Genomic DNA, 23,267 nt, shown 5'->3' on the forward strand with positions numbered 1-23,267 from the left:
ATTGCTTCAGGTTTAAATGAAGAAAGGTTCTTTCTATAGGAAACAACAGCACAAAATGTACGTTTAATGTAACAATATAGATTAAATGTAATGTAAGACTGTTGATTTTGAACCGATTGTTTTCAAAAAGGCGTCGGTAAGTATTTTTGCTGTTCTGTTTTTAGATCGGTAAGTAATTTTAGCGTCGTCGTAATCATAGCAACTGGTAAATTCTACGTACTGTCATGGAAACACCCATGGTAAATAGTCAGAAATGACCGAACGCGCAATAGTATATTGAAAGACAAGTGTTACAATGCGACCTATTGTAATGCGACTATCTTGTGGCACGAGTGGCGTAGCGAAGCGGAGCCACGAGTGTCCACAAGATAGGAGTATTACATTAAAGCATTGTAACACGTGTTTTTCATACTATTTTTTCTATTTCGGGGCTTTAATTTAATTAAAAGGTAATTATGAAAAACTACAGGAAACTTTAGAATTAATATGTCTTAAGTTGGCAACACCATTTACGTTGACAAATTTTAAGTTGGCAGCGTAGATAAACACAACACTGACATTTGGAAGCTTTAAATTCCGTGAATGTGTAATTTTTTATTCGTAGATAAATTTATTTATAATGGATGTGTAAACTGCTGATTTGGAATGTATAAGTTCTTCGTGTACCAAAAATCAAGAAAAACACATAAATTTTACGTAATTTGATTTCACATCTGATGATTTGACGTTGACGTCTTGGCGAACTGCCAACTTAGAGATGAAAAGTTACCAAAAACAATGTTACAATGGAACTCATTGAAACACTGTTTTTGCCGAAAACAGTTGCACAAAATTCTCATTGTAACACCGAAATAGAAAAAAAAGTATTGTAAACAGCTGTCCACGACAATCTTGATCTTTTTCACGTCTGCCGTGCAAAGTACAAATAAACTGTTTCAAACCAATATAGACATCAGTTAGTCCTTTGACCATTGGCTACCTATTATTGAAAACAGAATTGGAAAATTCGAAACCATTGGCGAATTATTATGTACACAGATGGACGGACCGAAAGTCCAAAATCACCGAGTGATTTTAGTTACACAAGTTTCATTAATAACGTTCATATAGAACGCGTATCATTCAAAATTTAATCTACGACACACGACGGTCCAAATAGATTTTATTCACATTTTTGAGTTAGGTATCTAAACGTTTTCGTAAATTAAGATTCAAAATTATCAAGAGCCCATTTACTAGTGAATGTCATAGTAACCGAGTTTGACAATTTTTACGTTTGCTATAGAAAATAGTAGTAATTATCATTTGCGTGCTTTTATGAATTCATAAGAACACTAGTGCTTTTATGAAAGCCGTAATGGTATCCAATTGGCCATGCTAAATCTGTCATAATGACACCATCGTAGATTAAAATATGTAATGACATTGAAATGTCATTGAAAAGTTCGCTTGGTTAGCGCATATAAATGCCAAAATAGTTCAGTAAACTACCATTAAAAAAAGACCGGAGTATAAGTTGGCCGGTCACGCAGACAGATATTCTACAGGGTGTTTAAGGGGTATGGTAAATTCAATGATTTGCCATTTCTGTATGCTAGATTTTTTCAAATTCATTGCATTTTGACAAAGTTTCTTATTCTTATTCATTGAGATTTATTCTGGAAGATATATTTAAATATTGCGTGTTATGAATCAGTTTAATATTGAAAAATGAACGAAGTATTGTTCGGGGGTAAACACACAAGAGCTTGATTTTTAATCGGATAATTTTATTTTTGCACGAAAGTTTTGTTGCAACTTATAAAAACTAGAGATCAAAGTGTAATAAAATCGCGATAGCTTTAGATTGGTTATTTAAGAATTGAACATAGGAGATGTATGTTCAGAATTTACGCCGCAATTTACGCACTGTATGTTTGTCAGCACGTCAAATAATTGAGCAAAAGAAATGCGTAATGTCATTTGACGCACGCTCCTCAAATGGAGGGGATACTCTTATTACTTTTTTCTACGAAAGTGTAGAAACACGATTGTTTTTGTAGGTAAATTGATTGTGAAAACAGGTCTTTGAAACACTAGTGCGGCAATAGTATATTAAAGTACAAGTGTCATTTGACGAAGATTGTCGCACGAGGTAGTTTGCCGCATAAGCCGCGTAGCGGCGAATGCGGCAAAAGCCGAGTGCGACAAGTAGACAAATGACACGTGTGCTTTATACTATTTTTTCTATTTCGACTTTTATTTTAAATAATAAATTATACAAATTATAAATATTGCCTTTAGGCGTTGTTAGGTAATTTTAAACTATCATTCAGTGTATGTTGGTAATAGACACAATTCATTTATTTTCACGTTGGCTAACCTGATTCCTGTATTTTCAAACTTCAAACTTTTAATTAGGTATTTGGTCATAATTCCATTTTGCGGCAGTTACGATGAATACGGATGACAAACACGTCTCTTGTACCCCATCGGAGATCCAAGAGATTGCCAATGAAGCGACGTTAAATTTACTGCCTGTAAAATCGAAAGTAAAGTACGAGGAGTACAAAATTTTTGAAAACTGGCTCACCGAGAAGGGGAGTTCAAAAAGTAAGCAAGAATGTACTGCTGGCATATTTTACTACGCTAAGTAAAAATAAAAAAAAGTTCTACCCTTTGGAGTATATATTCAAAATTAATCGGAATTAATACAATCGGTCAAGTTACTCGTACGTTATTTACACTTTACAGGTTATGTTTAGTTTTGATTTGACGGATACCGTTGACAGCAAAAAAGCAAGGGGTACCAATCCAACAAAATAAAAAAAATAATGCGTTTCTATTTCTTTCGGCATCATTTCTGTCTAGAAACGCACGCAAACTGGGCCAATCAAGTACGGTTTCGGTATTGTTTCCACATCGAAATAGAAAATAGCTATTTGTATAACAAGGGAGGAAAGTTAAAGATTCCCTCCCGCGTGTGAGGTTTAATGCCCGACGCGAAGCGGAGGGCAGTAATCACACAAGGGAGGGATATGTACTTTCCTCCAGAGTTATACATATGATTTTTTCTACTACCTCAACTTTAATTTATCAAAGATAATTAATTTTTACGGTAAGATAACTGCTTGCCATCTAGTTACGCTAAAAAATTTAGGATGTATCCATGGTGAAGTTATGTTGCCATGGTAGCGGTATAAACAGTAGCTTGTGTACTGGTCGTTTCTGTAATTTTTCATCAGGAAATATAGAAATAGAAAGTGATTTAGAGGAAAACATTCCCTCAGACATTTTAGAAGAAGCTAATCAGGCGTCGCTTGATCTATTGCCTGCAAAATCTAGGGACAGATACAAAAAAGAATATACTGCTTTTCAAAAACTGGATGATGGGGAGAAAAGTCAAGAAAATTGCTGAAGAGGTAATCTTAGCATATTTTGCGCATCATTCTAAAACGCTTAAACCATCGACGATGTGGAGTAAATATTCAATGTTACGTACCACATTACTTATAAACGACAACGTTGACATTAAGTATGCAAAAGTCATAGCTTTGCTTAAACGTCAAGGAAATGGGTATAAACCAAAGAAAGCTAAAATTTTCTGTAGGAATGACATAAACAGATTTCTTTCGGAGGCGCCCGATGACTATTACTTGCAAATGAAGGTAATTATGAGATGATTTGAATTTGATACATTATGAACGCTATATTTTGTTCGTAGGTTGCTTTAATTATTGGACTTGCCGGAGCTTGCCGTTGCGATGAGCTAATTAAATTGACATTGCATGATATTCAGGATAATGGAGACATATTAGTTGTGAAAATACCCGATAGCAAAACAAAAATGCAAAGAACATTTGTAATCACTAACGAAACCATTAATGGAACAAGGTGTACATGGAATTTATAGAAAATATGTTTCATTACGCTCTGTTAAAACTGAACATACAAGATTTTTTGTTAATTACGTAAAAGGGAAATGCACTATCCAAGTCATAGGGAAAAATACAATTGCCAAAATACCATATAAAATTGCAAAGTACCTCGAGCTACCAGATGCAGAAGGTTACACTGGGCATAGTTTTCGGCGCACCTCCGCATCTTTGTTGGTTGATGCTGGAGGAGATTTATTGAGTTTAAAGAGACACGGAGGATGGCGCTCTACCAACGTAGCCGAGGGCTATTTAGAAGAATCAATCGTAAAAAAAAGTAAAGTTTCTAACCAAATTATATGCGGAATGCCCTCCACAAAAGTTTCTGGAGAACATCAAATGAACTCTACAAACATTGAAAGTACAGGTTTCAATGTTAATCAATCTTCCTCGCCTTTTTCTGGTAACATTACTTTCAACAATGTTACTAATTGCACCTTTAACTTTGGTTCTTCTACTAGCACTGAGAATAACTAGTACATATAAATAAAGTTAGTTGTAGAAGGTTATTTTGTTTACTTATAAGCTTACGTATATATGGAGTTGAGGGAGGAAAAAAGTTTTTCCTCCCTTAGGGAGGAAAAGTGCAGCTTTCGACCCTCAAAACGGGACGAGAAATGATATTTTCTTAAGAGGTAGTAGGAAAAAATGTTTTCTGCACGCATTTTCTACACGCTAATAAACATATGCGAAGTAACTCTTTGTAATTGTATTGCTTTATTCACAGTTTGACAATGGTAGAATTTTCTTTGCCTTCTGCTACAGAAAACGTTCTTGGGGCATGATTCTTGGAGTCAGGAATCGTTAGGTATCAATAAAATTGCATCTTGTTCTGTGAAATCCGTTACAGTCATTTTACAACGTTCGCTCCGACGGCAAGCTCCAGCCACTCCAAGGACGAGAGCAACCTGTAATTAAATTATGCTTATTTATGATTTAAAAATACAATAAGAAATTCACAAACCTTCATCATTACAAATGTTTCATCAGGCGCTTCTGTCAAAAACTTAGCGATTTGTTCTCTTATGAAAACGCTCCTTTCCGAAACGCTGCTTAGACTTTTGGGGTAGCAATTCATGCGAAACCGCATTAGCCATTTCCGCAACGTCCGGCGGGGTGCACATACCTTCTTCATCTTCAGTTTCGTCAAAATCTATCTTAACACTTCTTCACTACGCCACAAATTGTTTGACTTAAATTTACGATTTTTCAAACAATTATGTTTTGTCATGGCAACCGGCTTACTGGATCATTTACAATTGAAACATCCAACTACGATCAGACTATACGATTTTTTGTCGTTATTTGACTAGTTGAAATTTCTAATTTCTAGAGAAGAATTTTTCACTTTCGTAGAAAAAATAGTATGAAACACGCATGCCGAAACGGTCATTGAAAAACTCGTATAATAGGAACACTCGCTGGCGCTCGTGTTCCTACATTTATACTCGTTTTTCAATAATACCGTTTCTGCACTTGTATTTCAATGTACTATTGTTTTATACAATAGCCGGAAGGGGCGCAATGACCAAATATCTAAATTAATATTGCACGCACTACTTCTGTTTGTCATTGACAGATGTCTCTAGTTACGTTCAAGAAAATTCTTCTGTAAGAACCGCACACGTTGAGGTTGACTCAAACCACTCACTGATAGCTTTGAATATATTTATATTCAAAGCTGATAGGCGGGCAGCCAATCAATATTCCAAATCTACAGGTAATATTACTAATTTCGGATTTCTTGTTTGTTTAAAGCGACATTTTTGTAATCGTGGCTACACTATCACTATAATAACAGTTTTTAGTTCTTATAATTGATACACCTCGCATTTTTATTCAAAAAGCGTACAAATCTCAATTAATACTTCGACCCCAAAGTGTGCATTTCACTTTACCGTATCACCTGTGAAAGTATTAAAGTAAATAATGGCCCGTATGAATAAAGGTAAGTAAATGCTTATACTTGCAAAATTCAAAGTAAATACTCGTAACTGCCCCTTCATACTGGTCTGTTTAGCATGGTTTAGCAGCGCTGTACTGCGTCCTGTCCTTCTGCTTAGAAGCGCTGCTAAGTCGCCCAGTGCGAAGGAGCACTTACGAGTATTTACTTTGAATTTTGCAAGTATAAGCATTTGCTTACTTTTATTCATACGGGCCATTGTCGCTTTTTGTACAAGTAAAAATCATAGGTATGTCGTTTAATTTTCAATTTCGATTTATCCATTGTTTTATTATCGATTTGCGTGTAAATTCTTTAATATGTACCTAAACCAAACCTTTCTTTTTGGAATGCAATATTCAAAAACTTTCTGCTCACTACTCAAAACTTTCGACTCACTACGCAAAGGGCAGAGTTCAGATTGTAATAACAATTACTACTCTTTGCTCTTCAACTCAACGCAAAATTGAAAGTTTAAGTGATAATACCGTGTAAAAAATATCGTAACTATACTACAGATAATCTTAAGAAAAAAAAACACACACACACAACACAGATTTAAACTTCAGATACCAATTAATTGTAACATTACCTGGCTACTGTGCTTGCTTTTGTTATAAGAAAATCTTGCAGTTCCTCCTAAATTGTTTTAAAGAAAGTGATTTGAGATTTTGAGGGAGTGGGTTATAACTCTTGCAGATGTTGTACCTATAACCACAACATCTTTGAAATAAAGCTGTTTGATGAATGACGGACAAACAAAATAAAACCCCAACTTTCTTATTTTATGTAGCTCCATGTTAAATTTTTCAATTTAAATTATATTGGTAGGGAGCTGGCCTTTTGTTCCCATTTCTGGGTGGGCCTTTTGGGTTCCAGTCCGACACTGAATAAGTATATGTACCTAATTACTTCTTCAATGATATTAGCACAGATTTAAAATATTTAAATCTGTGATATTAGCAATCACTTGAGTGCAACCTAGTCGTAGATCAGGTAAACAGATGCAAGTACCTAACGTATAAAGGATGCTCTTATGTATAAGTCGCTTGTATGGCGCCTAAAAGATGATTGCGTTAGCATTTAACAAGTCCCCATAATACCTAATAGTATAATATAGGTATAAGATTAAATATAAAAGTAGGTAAAATTATCACTTTTATGTCGCACATAATTCCAAATTTTATGCACATCACCTATGTATATAATTATTATACATTAAAAAATACGTTCAAGTTTTCGTCTTCTTTTCCGCGGCACTAGTAATCTGTGAACTTACAGGTGCAGTGTATTAATAAATTTGCATATTCACCAGGTGGTTAATCAAAGTAGGGTTACAAAACTAATTAAATGAAGCCGCTCTTCGGTTGGGAAGTTTAAAAGTTTTTTTATTAAACAAAAAGGACATTGACGCTTTGATATAAAAGCAGAAAGTATTAGCTAATATCTAATTATGGTCTTTATTAAACTTGTTATCTTATATTAAAACGGGCCGCTTTCTACTACTTTATTTCATTAGAACACGTAAAGTGCCCCTTAAGAAATCTAATAAAACGAAAGGAATGAATAATGGATAATTTTAGGGAATAAATTTGTCCAATTCGAATTGGAATTCGGAAGTGAAGCTATCACAAGGTAGGTATCTCTTGCAGAAGTTATATTAAGAATATTCTGTGTAAAAATGGATAGAGTAACCAGTAAGGTAGGGTAGAAAAAAAACAACATAAAATTAGATACTTTATTACCTCTGGATCTGCGCTGTATCATATTTGCCAGAGTAATACAGATTTCCTTCCGTCGCGGTAGTAAAAATGTTCCATTACGGAAGATTAGTCGCATTTTTTAATAAAAGTCAAAAGAGAGCTATTTTAAATTTAAGTTTGATTTAATTAGCGCACATAAGCTTTTATTAAAATGAATTGGCACACTTCAGGAGTCACATTTCACAATAGCCAAAAACAGGCTTTGGGCCTGGGTTTATTAGCTGACAAGCACATTGTTTTTATATTTGGGAAGAGAATATCCATCATGCCATTTACTTTTATTAAAGGTATAAAAGTATTGACTGTGTTAAATGGAACACCGCAGAAAAGTTGATTTAACCAGTGCTGCCAATTTCGTATCGAAATTATTCTTTACAATTTAACAGTATAAGTTATTTAGACTATATTTAGAGGATACTTGAACATAACATACATACAGGTAGGTAACAACTTTTAGTAACTTGGTTGCTATTAGAGGCCTTCATGTTGGTTAAGGTTGTTTTGTACACAAATATTTCAATGCTAAATCAATAAATTTATATCAATGGTGAAGTACCTATGCCATCTTACTCCAGCATTTCAAAAATAAATTCATTTATTATACAAGACGATAAAGGGATGTTTTAGCCATTGAGTGAATTAACTTTCACGAGATGGTTAGTTTTACTTTATCGTCGTGTGCAATACTAAACCTTATTTTATAGCAGAAGTCATATAAATCATGGTAAAGCTTCTGACAATTCTCAATTTAATCAAAAATAGCAAGCTTAAATTCTGCCGTCGCAATCGATTCCATAGAGACAGAATTTGTTATATGTACTGAATTGAAATAAGAATGACAGCTGTCATTAGAATGCACAATCATTTGTTTCACTTTATCTACCCTTACTGTTAAAGTGATCACTATCTATCCTTACGGTTAAAGAAAGGTTCAGCCTACTCATCCAAACCTATTAAAATGTCTATTTAACATGTGCTATAAAATAAATACCTATAAAAGTTTGGAATTGAAAAACGTTTAATCTCCCGCATTTCATAAGGACCTGCTAATGTAACTCATCAAGAAGCGCGAGGAGTCGAAAAATTCTGTTATCAATCATCACGCCAAAAAAACACTGTCGTTAGTCTGACCGGCGCACCAACGATCACTTTATGGAGCGGAGCGGGAACACAAAAACGCTTTGACATATAAAAGTAAAATTTAGTACACAATAATAGGCCATGACTTAGGGAAGAAGTGATTTAAGTATATGCCTGGGAGCTAATGGACAAAAATAAAAATAACTTATTGAAAGAAGAGGAGTAATTTGTCCGATTCCATTACCTGTATTTGTTCGTTGGGTACTGTGTCTTTCAGTATATTTCGACCTCCACTTATTTTCATTGATTTTGGGAGGACACAAAAAAATTCCAAATAAAAGTTTTAGCATTTTATTTTTACCGATTGGCCAACAAAATACGTTTTCAATATATATTCAATATATTCAATATATAATGATACACCCTGTATATATTTATAGTTTCATTCTTTAATGACTTTTGCACTATTAAGGGATAACACGTATAACTCGCATGCAGGGCAAAACAACTGTTTCGGGGGTAACTACAGAAGAGCTTGATTTTTAATGGGATAATTTTATTTTTACACGAAAGTTTTGTTGCAACGGAAAAAACGAGAGATCAAAAGCGTGATAAAATCGCGACATCTTTAACTGGAGAGATTTTATCTTATGCTTTTGATCGAGAGTTTTTTCCAGGAGGCAACAAAATTTGAGGTAAGCTTATCCTGATTTAAAACCAAGATCGAGTGCATTTTAGCTTTGAATAGGTATAAAATTAGGAAGAAATCTAACTAAATGGGAACTTGTGGTTCCGAGACAATCGGCGGGGAGGTAAGGTGTACCTCTCCCACTTTTATAAAAATATAATCGGTTTTATAGCGAATATTATGCTACGAATTGCGTTTGCACTGAAGATTTCAATCCTGTATTCTTTTGTTGGTACTTATAATAGTCGCGCGCACTGCTGCTGCGCTGCCGATACCAATTGGGATACACACAATTTTATAGAACAAACATTGGAGACAATTAAATGTACTACAAAAAAGTCCCCGATGGCATATATCTATCTTTAATCGTTTAGCCATATCAACCATTTAAAGTTGAGCATCTTGATTGCGTTGGCATTCATAGTATCTTTGATTGCTTATCATATATTAAGGGTTGAAGATACATATATGCCATTGACTTAAATCCGATCTTTTTGAAAATCCGTATTTGGTCACTTCTTTTGATAACAAAACAATACGACAAACCCGATCACCGTAGGTATCATAGCCATTGATTAAATAAACAAACAAGTTGGGTAAACTCCCATAGCGTTTTTTGTACAGATGGTGAACCCCCAAAGCAACTTTTCCAAAAGCTGTCCCGATGATTTTTGCAAATTGACGGACGGATTTCGACGTATTTCTTTAATGTACATTTTCCGAGAGGTTTCTGTTCGCCTATTATGGAGTTACATTTCTTGTTATATTAATTCAGAAATTATTCCATTTGTTAACTAGCAAAATTCTTCTGATTTTGAAACAAAATTTGACAGTCCGTCAATTTGTAAGAATCATCGGGACAATTGTTGGAAACGGTTGGTTTAGGGTTCCACTAGCGGAAAGATTTGGGGGAGAATCTGAGAGTCACCCACTTTGAAAGACAAAGCATGGTTTTTTATTTTGTGTTTTTAATTAATCAATGACTATGATACCTACGGTGATCGGGTGATCGGTTGCCATATTGTTTTGTTATCAAAAGAAGTGGCCAACTACGTATAATATAAAAGATAGGATGAATTTTGCTTAGTAACAGATTGCCAATTTTCGGAATTACTTTTTTAATCTTTCTATGAAAAAAATTTTAAAATTAACGTTCCATACTAAATGTATCTTATAGGAAATTCGATTCTAAACAAATTCATTTCTTTTCATTTTCCCTCAGAGCAATAGATAACGAGATAATTGAAATCAAAACCAAAAAAAAAAACGAAATTTTCCCATTCTTATTTCTTCGTTTTTTGTTTATAACAATACAGGGTCCTATAACACTGCGTCGGTCTTTCGTAGCTCATACCTGGTAAAAAAATATCAAAAAATCTTTTGTGCAAATGTCAACTATAGAAGGTTGTGCATCTACAGAAATTATTTTTGAATGTACCAAGTGTCTCATGTTTACGGTGTCAATACACAGCTGATGTTTTTAAATGAAACAGCCGGTCTATTTTTAGCTAATTCCATGACATTTTTTAACATCTGCAGGTCAAATTATTAATTTTTTCCGAATAATTTTCTATAAACCAGCCCCACTTTGATAAATCGTAGCGATTTGATTTTAAAGTTAAGAAATAGAAATCTAGAATTTTAATCTGATTAAAAGGCATCACTTTGGTAATGAGAAAGTTGAATTTAATGATACAGGGTGTTTACAAAAAAATGGTAAAATTTCTAGATTTCAAAGTGCTATAACTATTTTTATTCAAATGGAGCTACCACTATTTTGTTTCTCTATTCGATGGTCTGTTGTGCGCTCTTCAATTCTTAGAAGAGATATCATGTGCCTAAACCCCGTAGTTTTTAGATTATTCAATATTTTTCACTATAAACAGTTACACATTAATGTTTATAAACAGGAGTAAACCGTGATAATAAAATACCAAAGACTGTCAAATAGTAAACAAGTGCCATACATTAATTGTTTGCTGCAAGTGTACTCATTATTCCCTAGTAAAATAAGATTTTTTAAAAAGACGAGTTCGAAATTCGCCTTTTTAATTAATCTTATTTTACTACGAAATAGAGATCACATTAATTGCAGCAGATAATTTTAAGACTGAGACCAAATCGTTGCTAGCACTCAGCAGAAGTGAACAAAAGTCATAATAGCCTGGCCTGGAAATAGCTTAGTAAATGGTTGGATTATAAGGTATTGGTATAATCAAAGAGTATTTATACTCTTTGGTATAGTATAAGCATGCTATATTTATCGATGCCTACTTTCTTGGTAGATATTAATGGGGAAGGGGCTCTTTACACATGTCAACATTTAAAGGCCGCCTAGCATACATTCAAAATCTACCCTATACATCGTGTTTCATCGACAGTCGGGACATAGGAAATACCATGTAAATTTGAAAGAGGTTGAGTATTGGCTTCCCTTATTATTTTAGAGGAAAAATCTATATTTAGGTTATTTGAAGAGCATTATAATCCGCATCTAAAAAAATAACTTTTGATGTTTTTGGTTAGCCCCTTGTAATTTCTCCTTTCTTATCGCCCCGTATTTTACATCAGGGAACAATTGAGGTAAAGGTTCATAGTCAAATGAAGTTGTCATACTGAAATTTAATGCTTTATTTCTATTATTAGCCATTAATTACACGACTGGTGAAGAGAAAGTAATGGCATTGTCAAGGAAATTGTTATCGACAAGTAACAGACATGTTTGCTGCTCAGTACCTGAACAGGCCGATACCCACAAAATCAACAGTTGATAGAATTATCAAAAAGATGTGGATTTTAATGCTCTTCAAATAACCTACTCGTAGATATTTCCTCTAAAAGAATTAAAGAAGCCAATGATTAACCTTCTTATATTTATGTCCTATGTCCTATGTCCTATGTCCTATGTCCTATGTCCCACCTGTCGATGCAACACGCTGTATATGTATATTGCATTGCTTCACTTGCCCTTTATGAGGATCCTCTTCCGACACTTCATTTTCAAAATATTCGTTTCGACTTCAGCAATAGATATGTCTCGTACATCCGATTCATTTTGCCTTTGTGAGATACTTTCCTACTTTTCCAGATATTCGTTCTTAAACGATCACGATGTGGTGTAGAGGAGAAGGGCTATGGCTGGTAGAAATTAATTGCTTTGGTTGAGACCTTTCATTAGAGTACCATGAAGGATACCAGCCCCCCCCCCCCTCCCGGTTTGATAAGGGGTCAGAAAGGAGAGCGGCAGTTGGTATCCTACCATGAGAGATAAAATTAATTTCTATTCGCATAATCAGGTGCAGGTGCAGGTACCTCCCTTTTATACGGCTTCTTATTTTAATTACAAAATCGCAACAATAATTTGTTTGTAAGTACACCGTCGTCGCAATTTTATTTTATAAGACGGATTAAGAATTTATATTGCGCTAAGAAATATTCACCATAAAATTGTAAGTGAAGGCCAGCATTATTTAGTAAAAATGTCTTAGTAAATTAATAAAAATAATATTAAAAGCTATTTAGCATTTGCGTCGGGGTGAAAGGTTTTGGATTTGAAGTGATACGCGAAACTTCTCTATTCGTTAAAATAATATAACAAGTAGGTTGTTTATACATCAATATAATATAATAAAAATATCTGTTGGTAATAATTGTGTTAAAAGATGTGGGCCATAATTTAATGAAGTACGTCGTCAGGATATTTATAGTTCACATCTACGCCTCTGGAGATTTTCCGGGATCGCGAGTGCGCGTTGAATGCACACAGTCGCTCGATGCCGGAATGCGCACGTCGGCTTTCGCGCAGTTTTTTTCCTGTCGAACAAAAACTCTACTAAAATCGTAATAAATTGTTATTAAATAGTGCAACTTCCATCTTTAAATTGATATTAACAATTTTAATATACGTCGGGTAAGCTTTTACTTGTTCCCACAAATGTGCCTTTGTGCCATTTAATTGTTATGAAATGATAACCTATAAATCTTTTAGATTTTACCATCAATTTAACAATGAACGACGAACCTATAATGGCTACTAACGACGATGCTAGCGAATGTAAACGTTGTGCAGTTCAATTGGGTTACTGGGAGGATGATTACATTTCCCTATTCGTCAAACAAATACAACGGAAGGCCCCCGAAATCCACCGTGGTTACTACGCTCGTGTCAAAGGAGTGGAGAATTTCATTTATAAATTTATCAAAAAAGTTGGCAGTACAGGACAGATCATCAATTTAGGATCGGGTTTTGACACTCTCTATTGGAAACTGAAGGACGACGGCATACGTATCGCTAACTTTATCGAAATCGATTTTCCATCAGTGACCGCGAGAAAGTGTTACATTATTAAACAAAATAAACGACTGTTAGACAAAATTTACGAACAGGATGGTGAAGTAAAGTTGAGTGCTACTGACCTACACGCCGGCACCTATCATTTAATTGGTGCAGATTTAAGGAATATTGGTGAACTGGAGACGAAATTTCAACAGGCCGAAATCAATTTCGATAGTCCCACGTTATTCATTGCAGAATGTGTGTTAGTGTATATTGAAAATGACTGTATTAATAGGTTGTTGTCGTGGACCGCTTCTAAATTTAAATCTGCCCTGTTTGTTAATTACGAAATGTGTAATATGAATGACACTTTCGGTGACGTTATGCTAGGAAACTTGAGGGCTAGAGGTTGTACTTTGTCCGGTATTGCCGCTTGCAAAAACCTAGAAACACAACGCAACAGATTTTTGGATAATAATTGGGTGGGGTCAAAGGCGTGGGATATGGTGCAAGTGTATTATGCGCTGCCTACTTCAGAGAGGCAGCGTATAGAGAAACTCGAATTTTTAGATGAGCAAGAACTGCTAATCCAGTTATTTCAACATTACTGCATTTGTGTTGGTTGGTTGGGTTCTGAATTTGCTGATGTAGATATAAGCGATAATTAAGTTTCCTTCAGCCTTATTCATACAGCACTGATTTTGGGTCTGTAGTAGTTTTTAATACAGCACACTGTGTGTATTCAAAACTAAAGGTATAGTTCTGTGATATTGTATGAATAATGCTGGCTTGTAATGATCTTGTCAAATGTATTATAAATATTCTATAGTTATTTTTGAAGCAGAGTAAATTATTTTGGGGTTGTAATATTTACTTAAAATGTGTGATATGTGGAGCTTTATTAAAGTATCGTAGATATTTTGCATATTGTAAAACTTCAATCTACTATTCGTGTTTCTTGCTCCTTACAGTTCAACAGTTATAGGAAACAGTAATCAGTAAAGATATGGTTAGTTTACTTACAAGTAAAACATAATATTACTATAAGTATGTTTATTATTTTGTTTCTGGGAAATAAAAATATATAAAAATTGATTTGATAGGAAATGCATATTTTTCTACCTTTGATATGAGAGGTAGTGCATGTTACCAGTGGCGTAACGCAGGTCCAGCCCTCCCCCAATCAATTCCTGACACCTGTTTCCACAATCTGTTAATAAATTGGGAAGAGGTGTCGGAAATTGATTGAGGATACAATTGCCTGAATAAATGTGTTGAATCACTACCAAAAGAAATTTGTGGTAAGTCTGAAATTAATGTTACTTTGGCTCTGTGGAATTGGACAGAAACTGAGGTTTGTTAGGTATAAGCAATGGCCCATAGAGGATGGTAATTTTGTCTGAAACATTTTTATACACTTTTTGATATCCAAAATTATAAAAGTTTGCTACAAATCTAAATTGTGATCAGTGGCGTACGTCTGCAGAGTCAAAAGGGAATAAGTACCTATTTTTTTAAATACCCACTGTTTTTTATTGCACATCTTATGCACACCTTCATGAATATAGAAAATGTATCGTAGGTAACCAAATTCAATAGAAAAACGCAAAGAAAGCCAGGTGACATTGGATATTGTTAAAAATTCTTTTATGCTAGAGGTATGTGAATATTCCAAATATCCTGAATATCCATAAAACGTTCGTCTGGAATATTCCAAGGATATTCAGCAATGATCAATATACTGAGAAAACACTATTAAAATATACGGGGTGTCAATTTTGCATTCGGCCATATTTTCTAAACTAAAGAAGATATTGAAAATCGCGCAAAACCGTTTCGGAGGTATCGAGGGAGAACCAGAATGACGTTATGAGTCTCTAACTCCTTTATTCAAATAGTTCAATTTCCAGAGGATACCGAATAGGAAATCAGGTGCATTTTTCGAAGGTGGTGTTAAGTACAGTAAGAAATCGTCGCTTCCATTATGGGTTTCTTTTCCAAGGAGTAGCACCAGCGACGGATATTATACACGAGGCGCATATATACGCGCGCCTGTGCATTATTGAAATAAAAGTGATATTTTGACATTTTTATTTTCTACCTGAACAAATTAAGATACCTAGGCTATGTCGATTCAATAAATTAAATAAAGATTGTTCTGATTTTCTGGAAATCGACCGATTTTTAACACATCAAACGTCAAAATAAAGTACTTCGAATGACCTTTCAAACAAGCTATTACTCGATGCCTATCACTTCATAATATTGGACTTTCTGTTTGTCTGTGTAACTCGCGAGCGTTTTCGAATTTTTCAATTCTGTTTGTGTATTTTTGGGTAATATTTGAACATATATCTGTTTTGGTAACATCGAGCGATGTTTCTTAGGGATCTAATGTGGAACCACTCGTGTTTTCCATTTTTACTAACAATATTACCTCGAACATTACTCATCAGTTTCTGACTCGAAATTTTGCTCGTTTCGTGACCCTGTCGGTAAATTACCCTATTCGCCGCTGTCATCAACACACGTACCTACAGTGAAATAGAATGCTACTCTACCGCTCTTTGATTATTTTCTTTACGAAAAAGTTGCTTTTCAGTAACATTCTAATCACTAATGCATTGCCGGTTCGTGAACAGCGGTGAATAATAAGGGTTATCGCCTGGGTCGTGCAACAAGTATAATTGTTTATTTGTGCCTCGCTTGCAAGCTCGCTCGGCTAAATAAACGGCTCGTCCATAAAGACCCAGTTTATGTACTTGATATATAAATATAGCTATTAAGGAAACGGAATTATTGTTTTTTTAGTTATTCTTAGTACGTTACTGGAATTACTCATTAGACAATAATGCACGTTATTTCGTCTGCGGGTGCGGTTGCACGTTTATTTTTAGATCTATGTTTTAAGTCACCCTACATTCCATTGGGATCTAGATGACTATATATTAAGGTAACTGATCAGCGATCAAACATCAAAATGTAAAGACATTTAAAATACCACTTATATTGATGTATTTGGTGTTCCTTCCCTACGACACTTCAGGTTATAGGGTTGTTTCTAACCAACGTAAGGGGGATCTGCTTTAGAGTTTCTATGACGTGCGTTCGTCTGTCTGGGTCCATTTCTGCGGTTTTGAACTACTTTTAGGGGAATTGTTCTAGAGTCTTCGAATTGTTTGCAATAAGTACCTAAATAGCCTATATCTCGAAGGTGTGCCAGACGGTCATCAAATTTCGCGTTTACATACAACAACCAATTGGTCTCAGATTTTGTATACCCAGGCCTTTAGTGGTGCTAAGTAAAAGTTTAAGAAAGAGAGGGGGGTATCACACATTCTACCTCTTCATGGTATTTTAAACAAAGGTTTCATCGAAATGAATTGGTTTTTTACAAATTGTAGGTATGTGGCCGGGGAGCCGGGCTTAATTTAATCTTTATGATCGAATTTTCTTTATCCTCATTTAATAAACAACAAATTAAACGGAAATTTCCTATGAAAAGTAAAAAGTCGAGTTTGTAGTTGCATATAGAATTAGCGAAACGGTAACTATGTCCCAGTTGCACCAACAAAATTAAGCCTTGCTTAAGTTAAGTCGAACTTAAAATCTATGGCAACGCTTATTAAGACAATCGTTGCTATGGTATTTGAGTTATGCTTAACTTATACATATACGGTCAGATTCGAAGAATCGCATACGATTTTCAGTGGGAGATTTTTTTTACCCACAAGTCATATTCAGAAACACGCGATTTAATCCGGCTCATATTAAGAGCAGGTGTTACGCGGAAACATTGAAAACCACACACTTTATTATTAAAATAGCTTACATTTCATCTTCATAGTCTTCGGCCGGGGAAATGCAGAGTGCACAGTCTATTGAATCGGGGTTCAGGTTCCCTTTCCATTGCACTTTATAACCCATTCTTTTTGTAATGCAAAAAAAAGCGAAAAACTAAATCTGCGATTTGCTTTCGATTTGTTGGAGCTGCTATGGCATATAGATCGGATTTATGGCTCAGTGGTAAGAGCATTGGGTTATAAATCCGAAGGTCGGGTGTTCGAACCTGGGTTGAGGTGAATTTTTCATCTGTGGCGGAGATGGAAATTACCTTAGGCCAGTTCCGAGCATTCTACCGGCTACTCCGAATTAGGTTTTCCTGCAGTTTTCCTAATTCGTAAGGTAAATACCGGAGTAGTATAGACCATCTTAAGACCTTATGCAGAGGCACCTCTAAATAGCATTATGCGGGTCACTCTGTAATTGGGCGCATGCCTGTTGAGGGCCCAAAACAAGAGAGGGATAATAAAAATAAAAATAAAAATAAAAAAAAATAAAAAATAAAAATATAGCAACGCTACAAAGATTTCCATCCGGCATCTAATAGCTTATATTGATTTTTAAGTATCCAACAGTAAGTTCGAATTATAATAAGTACCTATACCTACGTAATAGAATCTTCAACATTATCTGATAATTAAGTACTTACACCTCTCTTTCCTTGTCTAAGACTTACACAGTTCAAATATACCTAACTGTCAAACGAAAATTTAAACACCAATCAAATGGGACTTCTGGATCCTCGATGACGCGTCTCTCTAAAGTTACGAGGCAACCTATACTCTCTCTGCTGAAGTATGACGTTTATGCGGAATATAGTCAATGTTTGACATACTTTTTAGGGGGTTCAAATAATAAAAGTTGAAAAACAATTCAGTCATAATGGAGTTTAATCTGCTATTTACCTTTACAACAAAATTGCGAATCATTACCGTTGATAAATCAAATAGTTTTAAAAAGTATTCGTTATAATTTTTGGTTGACCAAATATTAGTTGTTGGTAAGAGGTCTGATGTCTATAGGGACTGGGTTTCCCATCTCAATTTTTACTTTCCTCTAAAAATGCGCCGGGAGAAGGTACTGGAATTGCCCCTTTAAAGTCTACCAGCAGATTTCAACGGAATGTTACATGGTCCTTGAACTCGCAGCGTAGAACCCGCTATCTGTTGTCGTTGCCGAGTTCTTTCGAAAAATTCCCCTAAAAAAGATATACCTAAGTGGGGCGACACATTTTTGCTGTTTCCATCTAGAATAGAGGCAAGGAAATGACGTAATATACAGAGTGGCCCAACGAGAAGTATACAGAGGGCTTTTAGGGTATTAAATTTAGAAATTTCGAAAAATCCTCGAACACGTCAATTTTGTATTCGAGGGGGACAACTTTTGGAATACAAATCACGAACCCAAGTATTCACCCCTCTTCGTAGGGAGCTTAACCCCTAAAATTTTAAATGGCACATTATTTGAAAGCCAATTTAATCGTTATTACTAATCTGCTTTGCTTTTTAAATTCTATTGATTCGTTTCGGAGATATTCGCATTTGAAATGGTTTTTCCCCCTTTAAGTCCTTTAGATTACTTCTTGTGGGGATATTTAAAGTATAACGTTTATGCTACTCCGCCCGGAACATTACAAGGGTTGCGAGCACGTATAACCGTAGTGTAAGAATAGAATACACTATGGTATAACTAAACAATTTCGAGCGATTACCCCTGAAATCTTGCAACATGTACGGCAGTGTTTTGAAGCAAATCTTTATTATTGCATGGAAGCAGGCGGAAGGCAATTCCAGCATTTATTGAAATAAATGTAGTGTGTTTAAAGTTATTTGTTATTTTTTGCACAATTTAAACCTTTATTAATACAAGGTAACTTAGATCGCATTTGTTTTGGTTTTTTTAGAAAAAACCATTTCAAATTCAAATATCTCCGAAACGAATCAATAGAATTTAAAAAGCAAAGCAGATTAGTAATCACGATTAGATTGGCTTTCAAATATCGTGCCATTTGCCATAGGATTCTATTTAAAATTTTAGGGGTTAAGCTCCCTACGTAGAGGGGTGAAGACTTGGGTTCGTGATTTGTATTCCAAAAGTTCTCCCCCTCGAATACAAAATTGACGTGTTCGAGGATTTTTCGAAATTTCTAAATTTAATACCCTAAAAGCCCTCTGTATACTTCTCGTTGGGCCACTCTGTAATTAGGTATACATTGTGTTTTTGGGCAAACCTTATAATATCCTCTACTGCCAGTTTGACCATATTTTCTTGATTTCTTCTGTTCGTGGACTAATCAATTCGGAGTAAAGAGGCTTCTGATTCTCAAAAAGTTAAATGAAGGTGAAGTGCAGGAAGAATAAATTAATTAAAAAGGTCTACTTTATTGTTGAATGAAATACGTTGAATAGGCTTTATGATATTGTTAATAAAGTAATAACGTTATATAATAGATTCGTCGTATAAATTTAGTCCTTTACACTTAGACATTTATTATCATGGTGAGTGATATTTTACGATACAGAAGCAATTTTCTCACGACAGCTTGAGGATTAATAAAAAAAAGTAAGCGGGTAATTGTTTACTGCAGTGGCCAGAGCAACATCTGAGAAATGGAATCACCTGTCTAATACCACATCTGTTCTTATACCAACAATATTACCCCGCATGACATTTTTAAGTAACACTTTTGCTGAAATTTATTATCATGCGATTTGCAGCTTCGCCAGATTTTCATGAACACTGAACGTTTTATGGCCGACGAAACAATTTTCAGCAATTGACGTATAAGCTTGTAATGCGGGAATTCATTCGGCTCTTGGGAATTGCATAAAATGAATATCTCGCGTCAGAAGCAGATAAGAAAAGCAAGTGGGCAAGAGTTAAGGGAATATATTGGTATAGATTGCCCCGGGATGCGCAATATAGGCGAGGGAATAATTTGAAAAGAGGGCACAATGCGAGTACGTTGGCTTCCGTTACCTCTTGTAAATGCTCATCTATCAGTTACAAAAAATTCTAGCTGTTCATTGGTTCGCTTTTACATAACGCACGAGCAAACTATACAATCAAGTACCTAGGTATCTCAGTAGTCTACGTAATTGTAACGTTTCTGGAGTAGAAGTAATAATATCTCACATGTGTCGGACACTTTGAATTAAAATGCACCTTTAAGAACTTTCGGAAGGTATATTATTTTCAAGATCTGTATAAATAAAACCAATATCTTCCCTGATATGTAGGTATCATTCAAAAAATGTACGTATACAAGATGCTCAAGAATACATCATTTGATAATTCGGAATCCTATCCTTCTACTACTAGAAGATAGAAGTTGGCAACTACAGTCACAACTCATATACAGTAAACGATTTAAACATAATTCACATATCAATGTTTAAGAATTAGATAAGTTACATTAATCATTTAAATTTTCCTTTGACTTATCCCTCCAGAGCAAAAATCTCTTGAACAGATAGTAGGGACACATTTATATGTCGATGTCCATTTAGAAAGTGCATTTTTAGTATAGAGTTTCACAACCTACTCTTTAGATTTTATTAGACCGCCAACAACAATGCACATCCTTAAGTACTACCCCAATTTTTTGCATATTTTATATCTAATTTTAAATACAATAGTAATAGATATATTGATGAAGGACAAATTATGTTATACATAATCGTATTCGCAGGTAGCAAGATCTTTGAAAACATTCCCTAACTGTATGAAAATTTTCAATAGCTTCGGTTGTGAGGAGGGTTGACGCTAAAATTTGGCAACAACAATTAACTGGCAGCAATAATTAGCCACCGGCTACAGGTGGAAGTAACTGTTAATTACACTTGCACCCTGCAAGTTTCCAAATGCTCCGGAAATCGTGTTTGTGTCATTTTTTGCAAAAATTTGTTGTAAAATTGAATTTACTTTGCCGCAAATAATTTATATGATATAAGAGTAAAAACGCATATTTGGAAGCTCCGGTTGTGAGGGTAAAATGCGAGGTAAAATGCGTGCTAGCTCCCGCACTAATAGGAATCGTAATGTTTTCTCATAAGTGCCTTTGCGTCTTTTTAGTTAACAGAAATTATTTACTCTTTCATTTCAAGAGGGCATAAGGGTATTTATATTTTTACAACAGTCAAGTTATATCACAGAAAACATAGTATATGTTGTCTGTGGTTATATATAAAAAAAGAGAAATATGATTTAATATAAATAGCGGCAGTTGTTTTTCTGAGAGAATAATATTACTTAATTATGTCTTTCAGATAGTTGTTATTTGATACAGTCTCTCTTGAAATTTATTCTGTTTTAAGGAGTTATCGTGAAGTGTCCCCTGTACCACTTGCTTTCGTTATACCTTCGTTTGTAGAGGTCCGAAACCTCCAAGATCGAAGTGTGCAAACAATGTACTCTTCAATGAAATATAGCCCACTTGTGTTGATAAAGGACTCTATTGACCGTCGTTGTTTATGAAATGTAGGAATAAATAAATACGGTGGAGAACTGACCGTATTTATTATTCACACATTTCATATCCCCTTATAGTAGGGGTGCTAGCACGAAATCCACTGAACGAGAATGATCAAAATTTTAACCGATGGAGTTCCATTTTGCCCTATCAGAGTATGCTAAAATCGATCGTCTGCCGCCTCACGTCATATGACTTAAGACGCTGCGGGTACTTCTTGCGGTACCAATTCTGAAAGGTTGTTTTTCGAGAAAATAAGTTATTCACCAAATCAAATGAAAACGTTGATAATAGCTCTTAAAAAAATATTTTAAAAAATCGCGCGCATTTGATAACTCCGTAAAAAAACAATTCTTAGTCGGTTTTTCATGAAATATCTACGGATATAACTAGGTTACGGTTGGACGAATGAAGCTGATTTTTTTTACAGACTGATGATAGGTATTACTAATGACTTCACGGTGTTTCGTTTTTAAATTTTTTCTCTAGTTATAAGATTATCTTTTTATCTTAACATTATAAGATATCTTATAATTAGAGAAAAAATTAAAAAAAAAACACTCTCATAGTCATTGGCTGTACCTATCATTAGTCTGTAAAAAAAATCAGCTTCATTCACCCAACGGTAACCGTGAAAAACCGACTAAAAATTGTTTTTTTACGGAGTTATCAAATAATGTTCGCGATTTTTTTTAATATTTTTTTAAGAGCTATTGTCAACGTTTTCATTTGGTGAATAACTTATTTTCTCGAAAAACAACCTTTCAGAATTGGTACCGCGAGAAGTACCCGCAGCGCCTTAAGTCATATGACCTGAGGCGGCAGACGATCGATTTTAGCATACTCTGATAGGGAAAAATGGAACTCCATCGGTTAAAATTTTGATCATTCTCGTTCAGTGGATTTCGTGCTAGCTCCCCTATTATTATAGATATACCGTCAAGTATATTGCATAAATAATGTGAGAGTGTATTCGACCATAGTAAGCTCAAACCAGGTTCCATACAGCTTCCACATAACAAATATGTTACACCTAATCTTAAAAACATGGGAAGACCATCTTATTTTATATTATTTATATTTACATTTATTCACTTTCTCATCTGTAATTAGGCTCTGCTGTTAGATGGGAAATAAAATATATTATTATTATTATTATTATTGTCGGTGTTTCTTGTGAGAACTCAGGTCTAGCCTGGTTAACTAATCGCACGGATTAATATCAAGTAACGATTAGTGTCTGTGTCTGTGTCTGGTGAAGTTATGTCGGGTTCTAAAGACAAATAAAAA

General features: G+C 34.7%; 1 protein-coding gene across 1 annotated transcript; it reads left to right on the forward strand.

Annotated features, from left to right (window-relative positions):
- Positions 1-13,137: 13,137 nt before the first annotated feature.
- LOC116164705 (leucine carboxyl methyltransferase 1) lies at positions 13,138-14,710 on the forward strand. Its single transcript, XM_031478907.1, has 2 exons — positions 13,138-13,297; positions 13,376-14,710. The coding sequence occupies exon 2, from the start codon at positions 13,396-13,398 to the stop codon at positions 14,329-14,331; it is 936 nt and encodes a 311-aa protein (XP_031334767.1). The 5' UTR covers positions 13,138-13,297; positions 13,376-13,395; the 3' UTR covers positions 14,332-14,710.
- The last annotated feature ends 8,557 nt before the right edge of the window (positions 14,711-23,267 follow it).

Source organism: Photinus pyralis, unplaced genomic scaffold, assembly GCF_008802855.1.
Source record: "Photinus pyralis isolate 1611_PpyrPB1 unplaced genomic scaffold, Ppyr1.3 Ppyr1.4_LG2, whole genome shotgun sequence".
NCBI classification, from domain to species: Eukaryota; Metazoa; Arthropoda; class Insecta; order Coleoptera; family Lampyridae; genus Photinus; species Photinus pyralis.

Excerpts from the sequence above, each read along its gene's own strand:
- LOC116164705 (XM_031478907.1), top strand. The coding sequence starts at position 13,396 with ATGAACGACGAACCTATAATGGCTACTAACGACGATGCTAGCGAATGT.